The sequence below is a fragment of the Spermophilus citellus genome (genome assembly GCF_964194105.1).
Source record: "Spermophilus citellus genome assembly, chromosome: 13".
NCBI classification, from domain to species: domain Eukaryota; kingdom Metazoa; phylum Chordata; class Mammalia; order Rodentia; family Sciuridae; genus Spermophilus; species Spermophilus citellus.
Window position 1 is genome coordinate 13,222,551 of NC_138193.1, and position 19,619 is coordinate 13,242,169.

The following is a 19,619-nucleotide window of genomic DNA, read 5'->3' on the forward strand; positions in this document are numbered from 1 at the left end:
CCTGGGAAAGGGCTTCTCAAATCAGCCCTTGTCCCTGTTTCACCTGCTTCCCCAGGAGGACACAACAAGAACGTTCTTACAAGTTGGCCCCCGGTCTTGGTCTTCCAGCCTCCCAAGTTTGAGAAATAAAATCTGTGCTATGAATTACCCAGTGTCTTGTATTCTGCCATCACAACACAAATTATGCTAAGATGAGTCAATCAGCAGTCTCCCAAGTGTTTACATTGTGGTAATTGGCACCAAACATCCGTTTTGTAATTAAACCATTTTGGAGTACACAGTTGAGTGGCATTAACCATGTTTATGTTGGTGTATAGGCGTCACCACCATGCATCTCCAGAACTAACGTGGACATACTCTTGCCATCAATGCTGAATTCTAGTGCCCTTGAGGCCCAGGAAAAGAACATTGTATTTACTTTTTATGAACCTGATAATTGAGAATCTGAGATAAGTGAAGTCCTACAAAATTTGCCTTTCTCTGGACACGATCATATTCAAGGGATGCAGATCATCCCCACTTGTGGGCATACCAGGTCCACTGCTAACTCTGCGGATGCTTCAATTGCACTCTCAGTGACAGTGGTGACTGTGTGCACATGAGCTGTGTGTCCAGCTCAGATCCCAGGATCTAGGGTCTTTGGTACCACGCAGCCTATAGGTTGCCTGCTCCTCCAGGTCTCTGCAGGCCAGTGGCACGAAGGCCCTGGGCCTGGTGGTTTCTTTAGGTGAGTGCAATACGTGTCCACTGTGTCGTGGGTCATGATGGACTATAAATAGAAGCAATGCCTGGATACTCCTGGGATCTCAGTGGGCTCAGCCTGTGTGCCGAGAATTGTTGTAACCTCCTAATTAATGGGCCCCCAGAATCCCAGAGAAAAGGGCAAGTCCAGAGCCAGTGGAACCTCAGTGTCTCTGAGAGAACTTTTTTTTGGGGGTGGGGGGCCGGGATACATTGATGTGATGACTCTAAAGCTGAGTCACGTTTTTCGAAACCAGGTAGAGGTGCTCAGGAGCAGCCTGGGCTGGCACGTGGGTTCCCCACCTCCACACCTGTGGAACATCTTGGGGCTCTGAGAAGCACAGCAGCCTGACCACGTGAGGGCATCTGCTGTCTGCATACAGTGAGCTGGGTTTTCTTCACGTCTCTCAACAATTCCACATAACACCAGCTCTGAACCCAGAGTCCTGGGCACTTAGTTGAGGCTCAGTCAGCTCCCACCTCTCTCTACCTGACAGAGCCCTCCTGGCTCCCTCTGCACTCATTACCTTGAAGATGAAAACCTGGAGGGTGGGACTTCCCGTCATCCAGAAGTTCCCAAACACATCCCACTGTGTCATTTGTTCCTGGAACCCAAATGGTTGGGGTGGGCCACAAGTACCCTGGCATCCATGTGTGGGGACCATGGTAGTATAATCAAGAAACAGGAAGGAGAGGGGTTGGACTGATCAGTACAGATGGCAGGGCATAGTACAGAGTGGAGTGGAGAGTTCTCACCCGGGGTGATTGTTGTGATGTGCACAAATGCTCTGCTGGTGCTGGGGTGCCCGCATGGTTTCCAGGGTCTTGAAAGGCTACAGATGCCCACAGAGTGTTCTCGGATGCACATAGTGGGAGGCCCATTGCCCACTACGTACATGTGGAAGAAGTAGGAGACCCCCTTAGTGTGGAGGTGCCATCTAGAAGGCAGCCTCACTTCTCTGAAAAACTTGATTGGAAAAAAAAGGGTACGGACCTGTGCCCAAAGGGCCATATATGCTCTGGAAGTTGGTGGTGGAAATAGTTCTCCATCCATTAATCACTCCCTCACTCACTAATGTCCTTGTGTCCTTGAGAAAGGCTCTCCCTTTCCTGGTTTTCCTGAATAGAAATCCTCTTGCATCTTGGGTGAATAGGGATATGGGTTGAGCAGAGGGTGTGGGTCCACTGAGCATCTTAGAGACTGTCCTTTATAGATCCTAATGATCCTCATTGGGGAATGAGGCCAGGGTCCTAACTGTGGTTAGTGTGAGGACACCCTGGGTTCAGAGAGGGAAAGAAGGACAGGGGAAACTCAGATGTCCCTTCATGGCCCCTGGAGTTAGAGGACTTACCCCTTTGCACCTGGGATCGGGAGACCTCATTTCCTCAGGACACGCACACTCAGACGTAAAACTTGAGTGTGGGTTCCTTTCTGGGGTCCAGGGGTGTTGTTAGCCACCAGGAATGACAGTGCTCTCCATGCTCAGTGGAGCCATTTTTGCTAGGAAAGAGAGCCCATGGTCACGCCTTGTCCAAAGCATCCCACACCAGGGGCTCCCATCCCTACATTCCTGTCCTGAAAGGAAACCACTCAGAGGCAGGGTGAGTCCAACTACCTCCCATGTGTTCACTCATCACTGTGTTCCAGCAGTCACCCCAGTTAACAGTCCTGATGGGATTGGATGAGGCTCAGAATGTCACCCTCATGAGCTCTACCCTGCTACAGCTGCAGTTCTGCAATGGGAGAAACTCAAAACCTCAAAACACATGCACATGAAAGAAAAGAGCAAGAGCCAGAGCCCAAACAGGCCAGGTGTGGCAAAGGCAGCTGGAGTGCCTAGGTGGGGACTCAGAATTATGTCAGTGGGGTGGCACTGCTGCTGGCACCAGCATGATAACAGAGAGCCAGCCCTGCTCATTTTTGGGAGCAGTGTGTTGGGGAAGGCAGCAGAAATTGAGAGGCAGGATTGAGTTTGGCCCTAGGAGGAGGTTGGGTAAAAGGCCAGTGTGGGTTGGAGGGCCTGGGCAGATAGAGAGAGGCCAGGGCACACCCCAAAGCCTGGAGACTGCACTTAATGTCCAGGGTTGTGGGACACCACCTCCCCTCTTACTCAAAACTGAGAGCAAGGGGCATTGATAAGTTCAGTTTATGTGCAGCTGCATCCAAGGTGGCTTGGCTAGGCACCTCTGTTTCCTTGACTCAGGAGGCTGGGAGTCCAGGCTCCACTGAGGCTCAGCTGGGAGGATCGGAGTCTGAATTTATGCCTGTGTTCCTGGTAGGATCCATGTTGGCTGAGCCTCAGTGTTTTTGTAATGAGAGGATGGGTGTCTGTCATGTCTTTATCCCAGGACACACTTGCTAAATGGACTTGTTTGCTCTGAGGAGGAAAGAGAGAGGGGGGAGTGGTGCTGGAGACAGGGATGCAGATAGGGGTCATGGACTTGGCATAACTCAGTCTTGGAGGTGATATCCCATCACCTGTACCCACTTCAATTCCTATGAATCCAGAGGCTGAGCCCCCTGGATGTGAGGGGTGAACTGGTTCTGGGCAGCAGGATGCTGTGGTACCTCGGAGTCTCTGTGAGACCCCAACACTAGACACACTTGGCCCTTTTGAAATCTTAGGAGAAGCCTTGGGAAGTTGTATGGCAGAGGGGAGCAGCCTCTGCATCTCAGTCACCTCCAACTTGCCATGGTGTAGAGTGGGAACTGCAGCCACGATGGGACGGACATTGGCCACGTCCCTGTGTGGGACACAGGCATGATTGAGTTAGGGTGCATTCTTTGTCTCTCCCCTTCTTGTGATTGTCCCATCTCTACATTTGTGCTTTAGCCACCTGTGAGTCCCATCTCTGGTTTCAGAGAGAATAGAGGGTGTTATGGGCCAATAGACACAATAAACCCTAGAGATTAGATGGTACCCTACTTTCCAGAAAAGACTGGGCACACCATGAGTTGCACAATGATGGGACCAGGGTCCAAAAGCTGCTGAGAGGGAAGGACTGGTTGTGAATGCATTTGTGAAGGCTCCAAGCTGGAACTCTAGTGGCACCAAGCAGGGCAGATGCTGGTGGGGGTATTTGGGTAGCTGTTGGTGAACACCTGCGCACCTGAGATGGGTAGGCATGGAGGAGAAATCAGCAGCCCTTAGGGCTTTTGAAAGTGGTCTTATGTGAAAAGAGGCTCAGGTATGGGCACAGGAAATGACATCATTGCCTTGACAATGGATCAAACAGAACATGGAACCCTGGTATCCAGGCACCCACTTCACTGACCAAGCCATCCGAGCTCATTTGGTTGGAGACACTGGAGTGAGAAGGATGTTCCCCTGTGGTTGCAAACAATGCCGAGCCTCAGGCTCCCAGGAATCTCAGGGGGGCCAACTAGCCCTTTTGTGGATGCACTGGGTGAGGCTTCATCTTAGACGCCAGAGCCTCTGGCAAATGTCGCAGAGAAGCTCAAGAGTAACAGTGAGTAGCACAGGGCAGGTGAGCCCAGCAGGCCCTCTAGTCTGATCCCTGATGAATGGCCCAGGACTCCTTTTCTGACTCTGTGTGTGTGTGTGTGTGTGTGTGTGTGTGTGTGTGTGTGTGTTTGTACTGATGGGAACTGTCCCATTGTGCTTTGACTCTAGTGTATTGGCACAAGTCATTTTTCTGTTTGTCACCATTTCCATTTTGAACCCACCATTCTTGGTCCCAACCCAGGGTGAAAATGATCAGAACACGGAGGAGCCCTTCAGGGTACAGAGCCTTGAACCTTACAGGCAGGACCAGCTTAGGAATGAGCTCCTGCCTGTCATTTGTGGGAGGAACCTACATTTCAGCAGCAACATGGGGTTCATCTCATGGGATTCCATCCCCACCCAGCAGGTGCTGGATCTCTTGTTCCCAAGGTAAGCACCAGACCACCAAGCCCACGTGAGTAGCCCCCTCATGCCTGGGTCTTGGGGCTGCCATGTACCTCTCAGGGACCCAAAGTTTTGTGATACCTAATGAGATAGAGGACCACACTCATAGTGGAATGTCATCCCCGAATGGGACGAGTCCTGGAGGTGCCAGCCACAGCCTTGCAAGAGGAGTGAACTTTCCCTCTCAGGCAGAGAAACCATCCTGACTCCAGCTGATCCACAGAGGTCCGGGGAGCAGTCCCCACACACTGGGCACCACAGCTCAATGGTGTGCGCTGAGCTCATTCCCAGGTGGACTCAGTGAGGCCAGGTGGTCTTTCTGGTTGATGTTGGCTTTGTGAAGAAAGTAGATCTGTGCCAGAGGCGTCTCAAAACTCGGGAATTGGGAAAAGCACTTTTGGGTTAATAAAGACATGTTAGTTTCCATAGTGGGACAGAGCGTCCTAGCTGGGACATAGCTGGACAGGGGCTTTGGACATGGCAGCTCCCACACCCAGAGATATGTGGGAATCAGCAGTTTGGGCTCATTCACTGATGAACATGGAGAAAGCACCCACTGTGTGAAGACACGTTTCCAGTCACGTTTCATAACTCAGTGAAAAATGGGGTGCAAATGACTGCCATTGTGTCCCTTTTCATGGGGGGTCAGCCTAAAACTGCAGGTGCCATGAGTACATATCCTACATGTGACTGCATCCCTGACTCCATGGGGCATAACTCCACGTTGTCCTCTTCAGTGACTATGGTGGACCCCTGGACCAACTTCCACATGGAATGGGCTTGGGGTCAAGAGGGTGGCTCCTGTTTCCAGAATAGGGACCTGCAAGGTGATATGACTTGGGAAGGCTGAGGAGAGACTGCTCTCCCCAATTCTGTTTGCTGCCTGCAGTGTGAGGTGTGGGGCTTCAACAGTCGGAGGGGTAAGGCAGGGAGTTGTAGGTGGAGTCATGGTCCTCTGGGGAAGCCCCTGGGACAATGGATCCCCCACACTACACCTCCCTGTCCTCCCCCAGGGCCACAGAGATGTGGTCTGCACTCATGGGAAAAGAGAGGTCCACCGCTACTCAGGGGGACTCAGTGAGAGCTCACAGAGAATGAGGTAGCATTGCAGCCCACGCCAGGGGAGGAGGTGTCTCTTGAGCCCTGAGAAGTGTGGGCAGGAGGACAGACACTCCTGGAAGGTGCATTCCAGGTTGGAGAGCACGTAGCCAAGGGGAAGAAGAGTGTCAGGCCTGCCCAGAGGAGGGGAGAGCTGGTCATACCATGGATCTAACGCTCCTTCCTTGAAGGCTCTTTGCCTAGCGACTTGTCCTGTCCCTGCCTGTACAGCCACTGTGTCTTGTCTGAGGTGGACTGGTGTGTTCAGAACCAGGGACGGTTCACAAGTGTAGGGTCAGAGGTTGGCTCTGGAGGCCATGGCGAAGGCAAGGCCAGGGTTTTGCTGACTCCACACCTGCCTCCCCACAGTGCCTCACCTTCCTTCCTGGGGACCTGGGTGAACTTCTACACCGAGGCTTCCCATCAGCCTCCAGGCTCTCTGAGTCTGCAGCTGCTGCTGCCGTACATGGGGCTCTTGCTGGTTGGCTTGTACCTGGAGCACCAAGCACACCACCTCCTGGCCCCAACTGAAGATGGCATATCAAGCCAGGCAGAGCCTGAGAGCCAGGCGGACTTGGGTGAGTACCTAAGGGTATATGAGGAAAGGTCCGACTGTTGTCCCACTGCAGGGAATCTATATGCCTGGTGTTGGGCTGGAAATTAGGATAAGCCTTTGTCCATTCAGGAAGTGACCCCAGTCTGCAAAGAGGTCCTGTGTGGGCTAAGGGCCTGAGTTCTTCCTGGCAGCAGGGGTATTGTGTGTCTGTGCGAAGGTCAGGGCAAGGCAGTCATGTTGGCATCTTTTCTCCTCTAGCTACAAGCTCAGTTCCTGTCACGGCTCCTAAGCCAACCCCAGAGCCAGAGCCTTCTCCCTGGGAAGGGGCAGAGCTGGAGTCTAGGACATCAGGGGTCTCCACTAGGTACTCCCCACGGCCCCAATATAACAAGCGGATGAGAGGCAGGTGCCTCATTCACGTCTACCTGGAAGACGAAAGGACAACACAATACAAGAGCATCCTGGTGAGTCTTCGAGCAGGGGAGTCTCCTGGGAGCCCACACTGGGGAAGACCAAGTCCACAGCAAACACCTTGGACTAGGCCTGTCTTCTTGAACTGGAGCTTCTGGAAGGTCAGGAAGGAGAGCATAAAATGAGGAAGAGAGAGGCGGGAGAGCAGCAGCATGCCAGGTCTGGGTGGGAGTGGGCCTGCGTGTTTTGGGGTGTGCAGGTCAGAAGTGCAGGAGTGAGTGCTGGGTTCAGAGGAGGTCAGAGAAATATCGAGGGTACAGGCCATCCTCTACTGATTTGGATATTGAGGAAGAGTATATTGAACCGTGGAGGTTGAAGCAGAGGAGTTGGCAGTCATTTTCTGGTGTGTGGGAGGGGACATGTTGCTGGTTGAAGGGAAGGGAGCCATTGTAGAATGATTACGGTGGGTAGGTGTGGGTCACAGACAACTGGGGGCCTTGGAGGGGCCCATTAGTGTCCTAGTTTGCATGTATGTGAATAGAGATTTAGCGGCTCTCTCTGCAGAATTTTCCTGGGTGTGGAGTATCCATCATGAGACTCTGGTGTCCACCTCCAGGGGAGCCATGTTGAACCACTGCACCTGCTGGGTCCAAACCTCCTGACACCCCAGCAAGCACTGACACTCTCGAGCCCAGCAACTTCCATGCCTATCATTAAAGAGTCCTAGTGTGTGCTGTGCCCTGGCTGTCAGGACCAAATCACCTAGTGTTCGTGCCTGGTCCACACAAAAATGCAGCTGCATCCCAGACCAGAGCAGGGATATGGAAGTCCACTGGACCATTCCTCCCATCTTGATGGGACTAGAGTGTGTCTGTACAAAGCCTTTTGGTCCTTATTCCCTTGTCCCTGTAGGGCATAGCAGGTTGAAGCAAACTCTTGTACCAAGACTGGACTAGAGGCTCATAGGAAGACCCCACATGATCACATGAAGGCCTCAGGTAGCAGGGTAACAAGATGGTGCCCTTGTGTTGAGAGCTCTCTTGTCTCTGGTTGTCCTTGAGCACTGTCCTCTGGGTAGCTACTCCCAAATTCCCTGTCTGATGAGCTTTCTCCAACCCTGCTCAGGTGACCTGCCAGGACAGCACTGCAGTCATCATCCGCAGGGCCTTAGATGCACACTTGCTCCAGCAGGAGGATCCAGAAAACTACGAACTTCTGCAAATTGTCTCGAACCATCAGAGTAAGTGGAACCATCAGAGGGTAGGGAGCAGTGAGTCACAGTGGGCTCAGGACAACTGGGAGCCAAAACACTGTGTGCATTGATCCAATGCCCAGGAAGAGTCTGGTGGGACTTGTGCACAAAACAAAGTGTAATGATGGGGCACAAATCTGCAGGTTCTTCATGTTCCCCCGGGGCTGTGGACCTGCCTATCATGTGTTCTTTCCTTGGCCTGAGGAGGCATTGCAAAGCTATTATCCACAAGGGGCCAAGAAGAGAGGCTTCTTTGTCTTGTGTCAAAGAAGACAGACAACCACAGGGTGCCTACTTTGGCAGCCTTTCCTGACCTAGACGAGTACATGAGAAAAGCAGTTCAATGAAGAATCACTTCTGGCTTCCAATCTTTCTATTCATTGCAAACTGAGTCCACTTAGGACCAGAGGCCATTTCTAGAGAGAAGTATGTGGTAGAATAGAACCGTTCACAGCTTGTAAACTCTTCTTGGAGAGAGAGAAGAGAGAGAGAGAGAGAGAGAGAGAGAGAGAGAGAGAGAGAGAGAGAGAGAGAGAAAAGAAGAAGAAGAAGAAGAAGAAGAAGAAGAAGAAGAAGAAGAAGAAGAAGAAGAAGAAGAAGAAGTAGTAGTAGTAGTAGTAGTAGAAAAATGAAAATAAGTTGAAGGAGGAGACCATGAATAAGAAGGTCAAGATGACTGTAAGAAGAAGCATGAGGAGAAGATGAAGAAGAACAAGAACAAGGAGAAACACAAGGCAAACAAGAACTATAACAATAAATTGATTAAAAATGTGAATGAGAATTACACTCATGAGGAGGAAATGCAGAAGTGGGGAACTCAAGAGAAATATATTGCTCTGGATGGCACAGCCCTGCTGTGGACATCCTCCACCCACGCTCAACACACCTCCAAACCATACCCCTCAAATTAGTGTAGCCCTGTATGAGTGGATGAATCCACTGGCAAGGTGGAGGCACCACCATCAAGTGCTTTTCCCCAAACCCACCTGTGATCATTGCTGCAGTGGGGAGAAAACCTTCAACACATGAGTCTTTGGGGACCAATCCAGATACAAAGTCTAGCTGTTTCTCTTTGGTGGGCCCAACGTGAACTAAGAGGTTCTGGGGTACAAGGGGCTATTTCCTTGAAAGGTGTTCCTGTAGTGGACCTCCTGTGCATAGAGGGTCCTCAGGGAGGAATCAGTGGGGAGTCTTTGGTGGAACAGTAGCTGGATTCGGGGGCTCTCAGGTCTGTGTGTGAGACCTGAGCTGGCAGAGGCCCTCAGTTGTGGGGGATGTTGGGTAGTGTATTCCTTGAGTGTCACCTACCACGCCTCTGCCCCTGCCTCTCCAGAGCTGAGGATCCCTGCTGATGGGAACGTATATTACGACCTGGATGGAGGAGTGGATTATAACTTTCTTCTTCGGGAAACAGATGCCAGCAAGTCGTTGAAGGTCAAGCCAAAGGAGGTAAACAGCCACCTTCTTCACTCTTCACTCCTGGTGCCACTCCACATCCTCCAAGGGGACAAGAACCTCAGGTTCTGGATGGATGTTGTAGAATGCCCACAGAGCCAACTGCCAGGCTGGGTGGGGTGCAGGTGCTGGGCTTTGCTGATGTTGTCATCCCCCACAGTTCTTGGAGCCTTCTGTGGCAGTGGCATCCAGGATCCCAGCAGCTGTGAGCAGCAGCTCTGCAGTGGCTGCAGGATCATTGCCCCAGGCCACCCAAAGCAATGAGTGGTGCATGAGAAAAGTCACCAGTAGCAGCTCCTCACTGCTTCACTCCAGCGAGCAGGTGGAAGACAGCCACTTTGTTCACGTCCTCCTAGAGGGACAGAGCAGGAGGGAGACAAAGCGCATCCTGGTAAGCCCGACAGCAGGGCTGCCTCCTGGGTGTCCACACAGTGGAAGGCAGGAGACATAGCCAACCCCGGGGCTGTGGTGGGAAATAAAGAAGAGAGAGGTCCGTCTTAAGGGTTGACTTGAGGAGGGAGAGCATCAGCATGCCCAGCACCAGCGGTGAGTGGGCCTGTGTATTGTGGGTTTTGCAGGCCAGAAGTGCAGACGGAAGTACTGTGGACAGATGAAGTCAGAGATATGTCCAGGGTGCAGGCTGCAGTGCCTAGAACTTGGTATTCTCAATGAGTGAGGTTGGAGCAGAGGAGGTGGCAGTGACTTGTCCCATGTGTAGGAGGGGATGTGTTCCTGGTGGCAGGGAAGAGAACCTCCTTAGCATGACTAGGTGTAGGAATTTGGGGTCAGGATCACCTGGGGGGCCATGCCAAAGCTTCGGAATATTAGCCTTTGCATGTATGTAAATACGGAGCTAAAGGGGTTCTTGGCAGTATTTCTATGGATGTACAGTAGACACGCTAATGCTGCAGGTGTCCAGCTGCAGAGGAGACATGCTCAGTGACTGCCAGTGCAGAGTCAAGTACATCATTCCAACCAGACCCGCACCGAGCTTCCAGAGGCCAGGGCCTCTCAAGGCTATCATGAAGCACTCAAGTGCACACTCTTGTATCTGAGTCTGTTTTGTGTAGTGGCAGTCAGGACCAAAATTTTCAGTGCATCTGCCTCTTCCACCCACAAAGGCAGCCTGCATCCCAGAGCACACTTGATGCGCAGGTCCCTGTGCGTCTGTCCATGAATCCGGGAATAAAATATTTCATCGTGAGGAAACGCCCCCAGGTCAAGGGAAAGGAGGTAAACACCTACCTTATTCAAGCTGTACTTGTGCTTCCATTCCACTTCCACCTGGGAAATAAGAGGCCTCATCACCTGGACATATGTGCTAGAAGCCCATAGAGCCAACTGACAGGCTAGGGTGGCTTTCTGTTTCTGGGTTTGCTGATGTTCCATCCCCCACAGTTCTCAGAATCAACCTGCAAGTCCTCCAGGCCGCTTTCCCACAAGCAGGTGGGAGACACCTGCTTAATCCGGGTCCACATAGAAAAACAAAGTCCAAAGATGGCCAAGACTGTCCTGGTAAGCCTGGGAGCAGGGGTGTCCCCTGGTGCTTACACCTGGGTGTGGAGCAGACACTGGTCCAATACCATGGACTACTCATGCCCTCTTGAATTTGGAGCTTCTGGATGTTCAGGAGGATAGATGGGAATCAAGAAGGGAGAGGTCAGTGTGAAGGGCTGGAGCTGAGATGAGGGAGAGCAGCAGCTTGTCCACCGCCATGTCTGAGGGAGTCTGTGTGTCAGGTGGCAGCATGCAGTCTAGAAGGGCAGGGGCAAGTATGGGTGACAGATGAGAATAGGACAGGACCTAGGTTGCAGGTTCCCCTGTATGGGATGCTGACGTCTATGGAGGAGGACAGCAGTGTGAGGTTCTGCATGTTCCTTGAACAAGGAGCTGAGAGGGTCTCTCTGCAGAGTCGATATGGATGTGGAGCAAGCACACTAAATATCCAGGTAACCCAATGACCACCCTTGCCGGATGAGGTGCCCTCCTACACCCCAGCCTGCACGGAGCCTCTGGAGGCCAGGAGCTCTCGTGGCTATCTTTCAGCACTCCTGTGTGTGGTCATGTTCCTGGGTCTGTTTTTGGCCCTGGCGATCCAGACCAAAGCCTCTAGGTTTTGTGCCTAGGCCATTCCCAATGCCGACTGCATCCTCGGGCAGACCTTTGATCTTGGAGGCTATTGTCCCATTCCTCCCAACTTGTGGGATGAGATTGCATCTGTATGCAGGTAGTGGGGTCCTTTCACTTCGAGAGGAGTGCAGTTCCACAAAGAGCAATGGCAGGCCCAGGAAGTCCTATGTAGAAGGATTGGGCTAGTAGCCTGTGGGAAGAGCCCACGCGATGAGCAGGAGGCCAGCCTCAGGTAGTAGGGTCATGGATGTTGCCCTGTATTTAGAGTGGAGGTGCCTCCAGAATGCCCCTGCCCACTGTCCTTGAGTAGTCACTTCAAGGCCCATTTCCTGAAGGCCTGTCTCCCATGCTCCTCCAGGTGACCTGCCAGGATAGGGCTTCTGACGTCATCCGCAGCGCCCTGGAGCTACACATGCTTACTGAGGAGAAGCCGGAGGAATATGAGCTGGGCCAAATCATCTCTCACCGTCAGAGTAAGTGAGACAGTCAGATGGCAGAGAGCAAGGGTCAGGATGTGGACTCAGGTCAACTCTTAGCACCAAAGAGTAGTCTCTGACCCCCAAGAATACTCCAACAGGGTGTGTTGGGTTCGTGCACAAACGCTAGTGCACTTCTGCTTGAGGAAGGTCTTGAGGTCCAATGGTATACCCCAGTGGATATTGTGGCTCCCCACCAGGTGCCTCCCCTGGACATGAACAGGTATCTAAAGCTGACATCATTGAGGAGTGAGGAGGAAAGCCTCTTTCCAGGAGCAGTATGCTTTCATGGTCTGGGATAGGAGTGGTTTCAGAGGAACATGGGAATGTATGGGCTAAAGATGGAGCTGGCATTTTGTGGACTGAAGCAGTACGATTGAAAGCCTTCTGTGTGACCAGAAAACCACTGCCTGGGCAGAGCATTGCCAGGATTCTAGCAAGCAGTAACAGGATGAAATTGGGAAGAAAACACAGCCTGGGAGACAGCCTGAATCATTTGTTTTTGCATAAATTCCATGGTCTTCCGCACCTGAGTCCACTTGCCAAGGAGTGATCACAATAGCCAGGTTATGACCCTTAACTAAAGTCAGATGAGGGCTTCCTGAGCATGTCGGCCACAGAGCTCATCTGATAATAATGCCAGTGCTTTTTTGTTGGTTGGTTGGTTGGATTTTGTGAGCCAAACACCACAGCAGCCATTATCCCAGCCTATGTACGCTGAAGACCACCATCCCTATGAGTTCTAGGATCACTTGTCTCCTATCTTAACCTACTGTTAGGTTAGTAGAGTCTATGGAAGAGGAAGTCTGTGTGGGGCCTTGGTGGCCTAAGAAATTCATAGCAGAGATCCCCACATCCAACCCAGAAGGGATGGAGAACAGGCTCTAGGTTAGAGGAGGGCGACAGGAAACAGGTGTTCAGAGGAAGGAGAAGCAGGCTGTTGTATTCCCCCACTCGGGGTCATGGCACCACTGGGCCATACACCATGTTGGAGGGAAGCATTCCCTTTGTTGGTCTTTGGAACCATTGTTCTCAGTAGGGCAGCATTTGGAATGTGGCCTCCATTCTCAGAAGCCTGGTTCACATGGAGGCAGGCTCCACCAACACAGAAGCATGGCTCTATTGTGGTATCCATGCTGGTCAGCCTGTCCTCACTGTGGCCATACTTGAGGAAAATAACTCAGAGGAGGAATCCTAGGCCTTTTCTCCGGGTTTCATAGCTTTCTCTTTGGTTGTGCACTGAGGCTGTCCATAAAGCTCTAGTGTGTGGCAGTGGAGAGCTCCTCAGCCCTTGCCACAAAGGCATAGACTGGGAGAGAGAGAACGAGGCTGGCAGAGAGGGAGAGAGAGAAAGATGGAGAGGAGAAGGAGGACCTCTACTTGGAGAATGAGGATTCAGTGGAGCCAACAGGAACAAGGTACTGTTGCCCAGGGCGCAACCCTGTTTAGGTCTTCCTCCAACCATGCTCAACTTTTCTTCCAGTCCCTCCCACCTCCCAGTAGAGTATTCATCTTGAATGAGAATTTCATGATGACATCAGAGCACTCACCGTCCAATGCTTCCCTCCAAACCCACCTATGAAGATGGCTCATGTGGGGACTGAATCTTCGGCACAGGAGCCTTTTGTGGGAGATTTCAGATGTAAATCTAGTGGTGTGCTTTGGCAGATGCAAGAGGACCTGAGATGTTCTGGAGTCCAAAGCCTTTGGTTGGAACAGACATTAGGTCTGTTGAAGTGCTCTGCCTAGTTCTTCCTCAGGGAGGACTGTGGAGGCTGTCTTTGTTGGTATTGGTGCTGAATTGGGGAGCTCTCAGGTGTGTGGCTCTGGCCTTTTCTGGCACAGGCTCTCAGATGTTGGGGTTTCCTAGGGAGCACCTTCTGAGTGCCACCTTCTTTTTGTACACCCCTCTCTCCCCAGAGCTGAGGATTCCAGCACAGGCCAACGTATTTTATGCCAAGAATCCTCACAAAAAATCCAACTTCGTGCTGAGGAAAAGGAGCCTCTCCCAAAAGAATGATGACTGGATCCAGCCTCAACCTCCCACTCATCCTGCAAAGAAGGCTCCAGCCCTCCTGAGGATGCTTGCAAAACCATTCTGCTGCTGTGTGCCTGCGCGGGGCTGAGGCAGCCCAGGGATATTTACATTGATTACTATTTGCTTCAAAGTTTGAATCTATAGTTTGCCATTGTCCTTGACCTTGTTTAGTAACACAGTTGTTACGCTATCCTGTATTTGTTGTTTCCATTAATATATTATTATTTTAAAATATATATGTTTTTGTTACCTGATCTACTCTGATGATTTGAGTATACTAAATGTAGCAGTAATTCCTAAAGGAAACATCCAAACCAACAGGAAGGAATGTTTCCTTGTATCAGCAAGAACTTTGGTTTTTAGGAGTTTGGCAGATGGCATTATCTGAGTCAGTTTTCCAATGGGGACAATGAAGTATCAGCTATCATGGCACATACACAAACAAAGACACACAAAGACACACTAGAGCACACACACACAAACACACACACACACACACACACACACACACTAGAGCACACACACTCACTGAGAGATAGATACACAGATGGAGTTGGTCTCTTCTGAAATACTTTGGAGACGTGGTTCTGATTTCTCCCATTTTGGAGTATATTCAATTGCATCAGGTGTCCTGCAAATAAATCCCATGTCTGAAGAAGACATGCTTGTGTACTTCACATGCCACTTTCCACATAACCAGAAGGTCATGACATGGAATATTTTTCATGCAGCTGTGTTTTGACTGTGAAGCATCCCATGAGGTCAGCTGTGGAATTTTCCACTGGTAGCATCACAAAGGGGATCCACTCTTTGCATTTGGGGATATTTCTGATTTTTTTCATTCAGATTGGAATGATCTATCTATCTATCTATCTATCTATCTATCTATCTATCTATCTATCTATCTATCTATACATATATGATTTTTGATCAAAATTGTGCATTTGATGATAATGAATGCCATGCATCTAGGAATCTGTAGACTCTAGACAATGAATGAATGTCTACTGTTGCCTGGACTATTCTGCAAAGTCCTGTAGCATTTGAGCATGTGTGAGGGCTTCATAGGGCTTGCAAAATGTCCAGGTCAGATGGTCCTGCATGAAGCTGAGTTCCTAGTGATCTCCTCAACAGCATAGGGGCCAAGAAGAAACCCACTTCCACACAGAAGATGGGAGGCTATCTTATGAAGGTGATTGTAGGTGTGAGACCCTTTTGCTAGGACCCTTTTTCTATTGGGCCAGAACTGTGCTCTGAATGTGCTTGCTGAGAAGAACTTGGAATTTCCTGACTGAAGCAGTTTGTGCAAGCTGCTTCCACTTGCAGGTACAAAGTTTGTTTTCCTTGAGCACTTTGGCTTGTCCCTGGTTGAACTAGAGTGTTTCAGAAGCACTTGTAATGATTGGCATTCATGGTTTCACATTGAAGCCTCTGTGCCATCTGTCAACCACTGATGGCTGCAGGTGAGGCCCCTGCATTTCATTGAGTTTTATGAAAAAATAGGAGTTTTGGATTTCAATGAACCTTTGGAGAACTGATCTTCACAGCATTCCCCTTGCCTCCCCAAGTTGGGTGATGTCAATTATACAGGCTTCCTTGGGAGCACACATTTTATATTGGGCTGGAATTGGACTCTGGATGTGATTGCTGAAAATAGCTGGGGAGTGGGAGAATGGAAGCCGTTTGCTGCAAGCAGTTTCAATTTTCTTTGTTGATTAACTTTCTTGTAAGTGGGCACATAATATTTTTTTTCTGTGTGACCTAGAAGAAATCAAAACTGCTTCTTACAGGTGACAGGCATGCTTTCACATTGAAGCGTCTGTGCCATTGACCAAAAACAGTTCACTCATGTGGGCACCTGCACTTCAAGTGAATGTTGTAAACATGTGTGACAAATGGATGTCACTGAGACTTTGGAGAACTGATCTTCTCAGCTGGTCCTCTTTTCCCCTGCAAGTTGGTGATGCTAGATTCAAGAGAACTCTTTCTGGCACCCTTTGTGTTTCATGCCTGAATTGTGCTCTGAGAGGGCTTGAGGAGAACAGCTTAGAAGTGCATAAGTGAAGATGTTTGTGGAAGCAGCTTCAAGTGGCACAAGCTAACTTGTTCTCAGTGAACACATGGGGACTTTTCCCTGGTTGAAGCAGTGTGAATGAGAACAGCTTCTCAGAGCTGGTAGGCATGTTTGCATTTGGCAAACTTTGCCATCTGTCACCCAGAGTTCCTTGCATGAAACCTGCATTTCCAGTGTTTTCAGAAACATCTGATGAGTGGGTTTCCATGGAATTTGTGGAATTGATCTTTTCAGCAGTCCTCATTGCCTTCTCAAAATTGGTGGTCCTGGGTGCAAGGACTCTCTTGTCAGCCCACATTGTATTTTGGGCCTGACCTTGGCTCTGAATGTTCTTGCTGAGAGTAGTTTGGGAGTGCAAAAGTAAAGCAGTCTCTCAGCAGCTTCAACATTCAGGAGCTCATTTTGATCTCAGTGAGCACATTGAGGTTTGTCACTACTTAAACCAGCATGAAGAACCACAGCTTCTCAGAGGTGGCAATTTCCCTCTGAAGCGTCTGTACAATTGGTCAATGCGAGTTCAATGCAGGCAGGCACTTGCATTTCAAGTGAATTCTGTGACAAACAATTGAGCAATGGATTTCAATCCACCTTGGGGAATTGCTCTTCCCAGTGGGCCCACAGTTCTCCTCCAGTTGCTGAACCTACATCCAAGGGCTCTCTTGCTAGCACTCTTTGCATATGGGCTGAAACTGTGCTCTGAGTGTGCTTCCCGAAAATATTTTGGAAGTGCAGCACAGAAGAACTTTGGCAAGCAGCTCCCACATTAGGAAATGACATTTTTCTCATCGTGCCCATTGAGCTTTGTACCTGCCTGAAGTAGCCTTAGGTAAATGGCTTCTGAGAGCTAGCAGGCACAGTTTCTATTGGAAACAGCTGTGTTCTTGGTCAATGGTAAGTTGGGTGCTGTCAGGCACTTGCAGTTTCAATGAGCTTTTAGAAGAAAGAGACCAAGGGAATACAATGAAACCTTGTGCAATTCATTTCCTAATTAATGTTGGTGATGCGAGACCAGAGTGGACTTTTGCAATGATACTTTGTCATGATTTTGCAGGAAATGTGTTCTGAATGTGCATCCTGAGATCCATTTGTAGGGGCCAAACAGAAGAAGTTTGTGCACAAAGTAGCTTTGTTCTCAGTGCACACGTGGCGGTTTTTCCCTGGTTGAACATACAGGAAGCAGAACCTCTTGTCAGAGCTGATGGCACCGTTTCACTTCAAACCAACTATGCACTCAGTAAAGCACAGATCATTGCAGACAGGCTCATGCAATTTCAAGATAGTTTTCAGAATGTCCCAAGGGATCTCTGGGTAGCACAATTTGCACTTTGGGTGTAAACGTCGTCTGAATGTGCTGGCTGAGAAAAACTTGGAAGTGCAGAACAGAAGCATTTTGTGCAGTCCGCTTCCAATTGAAGGAACGGTCTTGTTCTCTGTAAGCACATTGAGGCTTGTTTCTGGTTGAAGCTGCATGAAGTGGAACCGCTTCTCAGAGCCGGCACTCTAAGTTTCTCTCTGAAGCACTCTTCCATTGGAAATTCAGATTCCCTGCATGAAGGCTCCTGCATTTCCAGTTTGTTTTCTGAGTAAGGGGGAACCATTGATTTCAGTGAAACCTTGGCAAATGGATCTTCTTCAAAGAGCAGCTTTCCTCTTTAACGTTGGTGATCGGAGCTACAAGGGTTCTCTTATAGGTACACTTTTCCTATTGGGCCTGAAGTGGGTTCTGAATGTGCTTGCTCAGGAGAGCTGAGAAGTTCAGAAGTGAAGTGGGTTCATCCAGCAGCTTCCACTTGCAGCAGTAAAGCGTGTTCCCAGTGAGGAATTTGTGGCTGTCCCTGTTTGAACTAGAGTGCCGCAGAATGACTTGTAATAACTGGCAGACACAGTTTCACTTTGAAGCCCTTGTGCCATCAGTGAACCTGTTTGTTGCATGTGGGTCCCTGCATGTCCTTTATCACTCAACTCATCCAAGTCCAGCACGGTAGTGGTTCTCTGAATCAAAAAAAAAAAAAAATTGCAAAGTGTCTATTGAACACAGAGCTCCCGCATAGGCAAGGAAGGCTGTGCTTGAGAACTCCTCAGGCCCGCACGGGTGTCTTCAGCTGAGAGTCTGTAGCAGTTCCTCCTGGGGCCTCTTTTCCAGTGATGCTGCCACCCTGCCCTCGCCAGCTTCCCTCCCTTTCCTATCTTTCCTCTCTCTGGTCCGCTCCTCAGATCCCATCCTCCCTTCAATCGGGCCTCATCCAGGCCTCTCCCTTCTGCACATTGAAGTCTCTCAGCAGGGAGGACTCCTCCATGCTTGGATGGCAGGGCTGTGATCACCTGGGAAGGTGGAAATAGGAGGCTTCCAGGGGGCTGGTGGTGTGCCTAGCCAGGGTGCTGGTCAGTGCAGTGCTTTTAATCTATGGATCTCAAGGAGCCTTATGCTGCAGATTTGTGTACTTCTGCATCTGTATGCACACAGTTCTTCATGTGGGGAAAAAGCAATGTCTCCAAAGTTTGCTTTGTATTATACTCAACTGGTAATTTACAAACCCCAGTGTCCCATCTTAGCCCAGAGCCATTCCATCAGCCCAGTGCCAGTGTGTGGTCCAGCGGTCAGTACTATGCACAGCTCCCAGGTGGCTCCAGTGTGCAGCTGAATTTGACAGCCAGTGTAACGTAGGATTTTCCCTTGAGGTTAGAATTCATTGACTTCCTCTTACGTCATTTGACTGGTCAGGAAGTCTCATTAACTATCTGTGAAATCTTCCTATCTCTGGTTATTTCTACCACTGATGGTACCTGGTTCAACAGCTTGTTGTTGGGTGGGGTCAGTCATGGGCAGTCCTGGGTCACAGAGTGGGACAGGAAGACCATAATGTGGAATGGTGGTGTAGAGAGTAAGGGGTGGGGCCAGAGCCCACACTGTGGTTAGGCTAGGGAAGGGATCTGAAGAGACTACCTTGAAAGTGAGCTCTGGCTGCGTTAACCAGGAATCAGGGCCTAGAAATGGAAGCCATGATAGGGCTTCTGACTAGAAAGGACAGATCCATCTGGGCTGAGTTGGAGGTCCATCGAGGCAGAGGAAAACAGAGAGGATGCAGGCTGCAGTGCCTAGAACTTGGTATTCTCAATGAGTGAGGTTGGAGCAGAGGAGGTGGCAGTGACTTGTCCCATGCCGCATCTGGCTGGGCATAATTCAGGAGCCACTTGTCAAAAGAAACTAACTTTATTTTTAGAACTACAAACGCCAAACAAAACAGCTCCTCAGGAAAAAACCCTCAGAGCCCAACTGCCACCACCGGCTTCCCACAAGCTTCTCACCCCCACACAACCCTCACCACCTCCCACAAACCTCCTGTTCTTGAGGCCGATTGGCTGGGTTGTGTGGGCAGAGCCAAAGAAGTCCCCCAATGAGCAGCTCCGTGGAGGAGCCAATCAGCTAGATGTTGCTGGGGCCTCTGTGAGCCAATCATCAGCTGGCAGTCTGAAGGG

General features: G+C 50.2%; 2 protein-coding genes across 2 annotated transcripts in view; one reads left to right on the plus strand and one right to left on the minus strand.

Moving 5' to 3' along the window:
• Positions 1-19,619, minus strand: part of LOC308632297 (myelin and lymphocyte protein) — a 357,374-nt gene that overhangs the window by 254,438 nt on the left and 83,317 nt on the right. The gene's annotated exons all lie outside the window — the stretch shown is intronic.
• Positions 1-19,619, plus strand: part of LOC308632470 (uncharacterized protein) — a gene marked incomplete at its 3' end in the record, with an annotated part of 34,218 nt that overhangs the window by 4,117 nt on the left and 10,482 nt on the right. Inside the window, exons 2-7 of the mRNA XM_081264569.1 lie at positions 4,450-4,637; positions 6,120-6,328; positions 6,565-6,770; positions 7,843-7,957; positions 9,303-9,418; positions 9,585-9,815. Coding sequence (XP_081120695.1) covers positions 4,450-4,637; positions 6,120-6,328; positions 6,565-6,770; positions 7,843-7,957; positions 9,303-9,418; positions 9,585-9,815 — 1,065 coding nt within the window. The remainder of the gene's footprint in view (positions 1-4,449; positions 4,638-6,119; positions 6,329-6,564; positions 6,771-7,842; positions 7,958-9,302; positions 9,419-9,584; positions 9,816-19,619) is intronic.